At 40.9% G+C, this 5,740-nt stretch overlaps 1 protein-coding gene across 1 annotated transcript; it reads left to right on the top strand.

The window, feature by feature from the left end:
• Window positions 1-1,530: 1,530 nt before the first annotated feature.
• Window positions 1,531-3,882, top strand: LOC135937203 (uncharacterized). Its single transcript, XM_065480302.1, has 6 exons — window positions 1,531-1,706; window positions 1,837-1,967; window positions 2,027-2,127; window positions 2,444-2,536; window positions 2,606-2,761; window positions 3,568-3,882. The coding sequence occupies exons 1-6, from the start codon at window positions 1,575-1,577 to the stop codon at window positions 3,774-3,776; spliced, it is 822 nt and encodes a 273-aa protein (XP_065336374.1). The 5' UTR covers window positions 1,531-1,574; the 3' UTR covers window positions 3,777-3,882.
• Window positions 3,883-5,740: the final 1,858 nt, after the last annotated feature.

The following is a 5,740-nucleotide window of genomic DNA, read 5'->3' as shown; positions in this document are numbered from 1 at the left end:
CACGTTTTAGCTCGCCCGCTGGTAAAAAGTTGACTTCAACCGCCAGCAAGCAATAACTGAAACAAGAACCAAGGCCGACTAATTGCAATCGTTAATCATATTTCTCAAGTTTATAGTTTCCCTGCTGCTAAGTGAAGGAAAATGACGAGGCTGTCCAAACGGTAGATTTTTGCAGGTATCATGTCTTAGCAAATATTAATTATTTTTTTTTATTTTTTATCCTTCACCGACCGAATTAATTATGCAACTTTGAGTTAATTTGCACAACTTTCCTAAAATAATATTAAAAAATTCAACAATGTCTTGATATCTTTTTTACAAATTTTAGTCTAGTTAGATTTTTTTTAAAGTGATTAACATATTTAATATTATAAAGCAATGATACCATTTTTAATTCAAATCTTCTCATGCCTCGGAAGTCAACCAAAGAAAATATATATTTACTAACTTATATTTATTTATTTTGCTCTTTAATTGGAAAATTATCTCCCTAATAATGAAGGTCGATGGATCAATTGCTGCTTCTCGATTCTTTGTCAATGGATATTTGTCTCCCATAGACAATGTGCGTTGCTGGAGAGATTGGCATCATTTGTCCCCAACGCACGGGCTTGTATTCCCAATTGTTATTACGTGGCTGAATGAGCGGCCATTTGTCTCAAGAGCGTCTTCTCCCAGTTTCAATTACACCTCTTGTTCCATTTCGGTTTGTCATTTTCTGTCTTCTTGCACAATTTTGCGGCACGTTGATACCCTTGTTTTCCGGCTTTGCAACGTGTGTTGGAAAATCGGTTTACATCGAGTTCTATGGAAAAATAAATAGATTTGGTGTCGAGCAACGAAAGATAAACCAGAGCGAGTTGTGTAAGCGCATTAGCTTCACATCAGGCAAATAGAAAATAGAAGCGAAAACACGTTCAGCCAGAGGGACTAGGGCGGCCTTCACATCATTGCATACGCAATTTATAGAATGAACAAGGTCCCGTTATGGCTACAGTTTTATGTCAGATTCAAAGGAATGATACAAATAAAACAAACCAAAGATATTATACTGTTCATTTACGTCCAACAGTTCATACCATTTCTCACCAAAAGAATGGTTCCAAATATTCGTAAAATTCAAATTGTGTGGAGCGATTGGGCATTTATTAAATATTTCACTTCTTTATTTATAAATGGTTTATACTTTTTATATATAAATATCCACTGATAATGGCAAAGCAATTTTTAGAGTCTTTGCTGTCTTAGAAAATTCGGAAAATAACTCATTTTGCAAATATTACAAAACAATTTCCTAAATATAGGTCAGGGACAAGAAGCATTTTAAAATTCTCTAACGAAACACGGCTGACATTATTGCTTGCAGTAGCGAAACAAACCTGTCATTTCAATGTCAAAATTTAACAGCTTTGATGGCTTCGCGACTAAGCGAAACAAACCTGGCTAAAAGCGGAAAAGATAAAGCTTATCGTCGACGCAAAATTGGATTGGCTCTCAGCAGACATAAAACCTGGCCGCGCTAGCCAGTATTTGCATTTCAACGAGAGCCGTGTCCAACTCACGACTTTCTGATAATGCTGCCCACGATGTGTTTAATTTTGTCTGTCCTCCTCTTAAGTGCGACCGTGTCCGAAGCACAAATTCTGCGAACTGGGAGCCAATGTCCCGATCTTGTCAAATTCCAAAAAACTTTTGACGCTCACGAGGTATGATTTTTGTTTTGCTATTCCGTCCGCAATTAGTGTCACTCAACCAAATTCTCCGAAATGCGTTTTTTTCCGATCGACACGGAATAAATGCTGATTCATTCACATTTTTGTCGCGCTCTGCTTTCAGTTTTCCGGCACGTGGTACGAACTGATCCGCACCAAGCGCTGGGTGGGTACCGAAATCGAATGTGTCACTCACAGCTTGCAGATGAACTCAATGTACAATATTTCCTACGAGACCTTTTCGTACAGTCCAGGGTAGAGATTTTTTCGTTAAACCTGAGCGTTTTATTTCTTCATGTCTGCTTTTCTTACAGATTCCAGAAGCAATTGTATGAATCAGGTGATGTCACGGTGTCGATTGCAAAGTACGGTGATCATGGACTGGATATCGTTTGTTTTAGTATTCCAGAGTACGGTACGTATGCAAATAAAAAATTTATATATATATATATATATATATATATATATATATATATATATATATATATATTGATTATGGCACTTATATTCTTTTGATAGTCTTAAATGCACCGCAGAGAAAGGTTCTAATGGACTTAAATTATTTTATTTTTTCTTTCCTCGAGTGCTTTTACTTTTTTTACAAAACACGTCAAGCCTTTAGGCATTGACGAGTTCGCATAGGAAACAAACTTGGCAAATGCGAAACTGCACAATTTTCGGCAGCAGTGGGAGAGCTCTCTTGGTTGCTGAGTGGATGATGAATATTTCAGGCACAATGAGCGAGCTGGTGCTCCTCGACACGGACTACACGAGTTTCGCAGTGCTCTGGTCTTGCGCACCAGCTGACGAGGATTTGCATTTCGGTGAGCGAGTGAAATAATCCACCCGCTGAGCCGGGGACAAACGCTAATAACGCGCTGTTTAACGCGCAGAGAACACCATGATTTGGACAAGGGATAGAGTGCCGATGGCTGGCGCTCTGGCCAGGGGATTATGGGCTTTGGACGACAACAACCTCTCGCGCAATTATCTCGGATACACAAAACACCGCAACTGCCCTGAGTTCACCCCTCGAGTACCTGATCAGGGTGAGATATCGCACACAAGTAATCCTTTTTGCTCGTTCGAGCGTTACCACGCGCATAAATTTGCACACTGCCCACTAAACATTTTGTGCCAACGAGAATGTTTTGTATATCAGGGGATCATGTAATATTATCAGTTATTTTTTATTTTTGTCGGTTTCCCTTTTTCGAGATTGAAAACCCACTGATAGCGAACAATTTGCGAAAACAACATAACATCGTGAACAGATAACATAGGCGCACGGGCCTCATTGGAGGACGCCTAGTCCAGAAAAAAGACCAGCTCGTGTTGATGCCATTTATTTAAACGTTACACAAGAAAATTACTCACATGCATGCTGTAAAGGTTCAGACCAGCAAGTAGTGAGTCGGGAAGCTTCCGCAACCCTCCCAAATCTGAACCGTCATTGAAAGGCGAGAGAACACCAATCAGCCCGCACTCAACTCCCAAACGTCGCTCGGATTTTCACATAGTAATTAGTGCACGCAAGGCATGCGTTCAACAATGCGAGCCAAGGGCTTGGTTTTCAAACTAAAAAATATATTTATATTGAATGGGCCACAGAGCTACCAAAATAGGTTTCTTCCTGAAGTTTCAGTCAGTTTTCTATCATTGCTGGTATAGATATGAAACGAGGAAGCTTTACAAAATATCACTCACCCTTAAATATTTCACAGTAACTGAATTTTAGATAATTTTATTTAGGAATGAATGTCTAAAGAATAGTGCAATATTATATATGATTTGATAATTTTATTTCCGAATTCAGATAATTTAAAATTTTCAATGAAACAATTTTCATTTATAGATTTTACAACAATTACCTCTGCAAACACCATGCCTGTCACAATGTCACCGCCATCCATGGACACGATGGTTCCAAAATCAATCACCACTGCCACCTCTAACGCCGCCACTACCGTTGCCGCACCCTCCCAAGCTCCATCCATGAATTCCAGCCTGCCTCAAAGTACTGCAGCTCCAAATGTACCGACCACAACAGCTCGTCCTCGCTGATAATTCTTACGTTATTTGAAATTGGTCTGAAAAACTGAAAAATTACAATACATAGTAAGTTACAGCAACACTAGCTGCAATTTGTGATTTAAATAAGGGTAAATAATGTGTTTCATTTCACACTTGAACCTCCGAGCAAAAAGAAGCTACAAAATCACTTAAAATTTCAATTGCAGCTCCTACGTTAAAACATTTCAGCTCACTTCCTCATTGGAAGGGAGAAGTGAAGCGTGCTGTTTTTCTCCGGTGTGATTAATGAATCTAGAAAGGAGTTGGCGTCTCGTCGTTGGTGGCGTAACTTAGCCTCGTGTGCAAATTAAAAGGCTCAAGCGGCAAAGTAATAAGGAGGAAATGTTAATTATTTGCATCACAGCGCAGAGCAGGCTTTGCAAAGTTCACTCGTATATTAGGGTAATGACCACAAACAAGTTTTGCGCAGGGAAGTGAGGGCAACTTTTCTTGTGCTTCAAACTTGCGGGACCGAAAACACTCTCTTTCGTTCACTGGGCCTTCGCTATCTTCTGTCCGCCAGCTCTCAGGACTCGAGAGCTGATAAGAAAACACGGGCGTTTAATATTCGTGCGTGTGTTTTGGTGGTCGAGGACGCAACAAACACTTTTTGCAAACAAGAAGAGCACTTAGAGAACAAATTATTGAAAATCGATTTCCAGCCGAGATGGATGCTCTGCATGCGAGGCTTTGTCTTCTCCCCTTCCCACGAGAAATGGAAAATAATAAAAATAAAATACACGTTTTCCTCTATCGACGCCATTACTGGATGAAATGAGAGCGAAGCATAATGGGTATAGCGAGCATTTTGAATAAGATTTCCATTCAGGCTTGTATGACTGCAATTTCATTTTCTTGTTGCATGTCGGAAATTAATGAGAATAGGCGTGGCGAAATCCCCCAAGGAGCTGGTAGCGAAATTAGCAATTTTGTGTCCGCGAGGAATGCTGCCTTCTGCCTTGCATCGCAGCACATAGCTCGCGAAGTTAATTATTTTTACGCGGTTCACATGCACACGCTCCAAACGGACGTCACTGGTGGCACGCACCGCGAGCGTGAAATATGACGACGACATGCCGCCTTCTGCTCAGCGGGCTGCCTAATTTATGTTGCGCTAGATAACGCGCAGTCCGCGTTTTTCCAAACACATATTTGCATTCCTGTTTGGCCCACCAAACACTACGCTGCAGGCCTTGTTTACTTGAATATTTCGCAAGCTTGAATATGAAATTATTCACGATAATATTTTCTTCTTACCATTCTGCCCACATCAATGCAAATTTGAACCATATGATGTTCCTTACATATAGCATTAATTAGATTGAATTTCCTTGAAGCTATATTTTTTATTTAAAGCAAAATATTGAATTGGTTATTCCCTGAATACAATCTCTTCAATCTGGTGGGGAGATCAGTAAATATTGCGGTTAGGACATTTCTGACAGTTGACTAAGCCCAAATTGTTATTGTTAACTGATGCCATTTCCAGTCATTTCAAAGTCTACAATTGTAGGTAGCGAGAAATATCGCTCGTTCAGTTCGCACTTTTGCCGAGTCGCCCAAAATCAGTTATGTATGGTCACTCGCCGGGGGCCAGATTTATTTTGTATCGATTGCCCGACGCTAGCGCGAAGAAAGGAAAGAATCGAGATGCACCTGGATTTGCGCCGAGTGAGTTGCGATGAAGGCAGCGATTGTGATTCTATTTCGCCGCCTCGAGCTGGTCCAGGGTGCTTATTATAAAGCCGAGGGGATGACCGCACGAGAGAACAAGACGGGCTCTACAATCGGTTCATGAGGAACCAGGTCACGTGTGCCCCGAGACCCTGCCTGCCAGCCTGCTGAAGGAACCTTCTATTTGGGTGACAGGTGGCATCGCATATTGACAACCGACCGCACGCGCAATTCCACCACATCGTCCCCCCAAAAACGGCGATTTGGACACACAGCTACGA

The sequence above is a fragment of the Cloeon dipterum genome, chromosome 2 (genome assembly GCF_949628265.1).
Source record: "Cloeon dipterum chromosome 2, ieCloDipt1.1, whole genome shotgun sequence".
Taxonomy (NCBI): Eukaryota; Metazoa; Arthropoda; class Insecta; order Ephemeroptera; family Baetidae; genus Cloeon; species Cloeon dipterum.
Note: the sequence above shows the minus strand (reverse complement) of the source record. Positions and strands in the feature narration are given on the sequence as shown.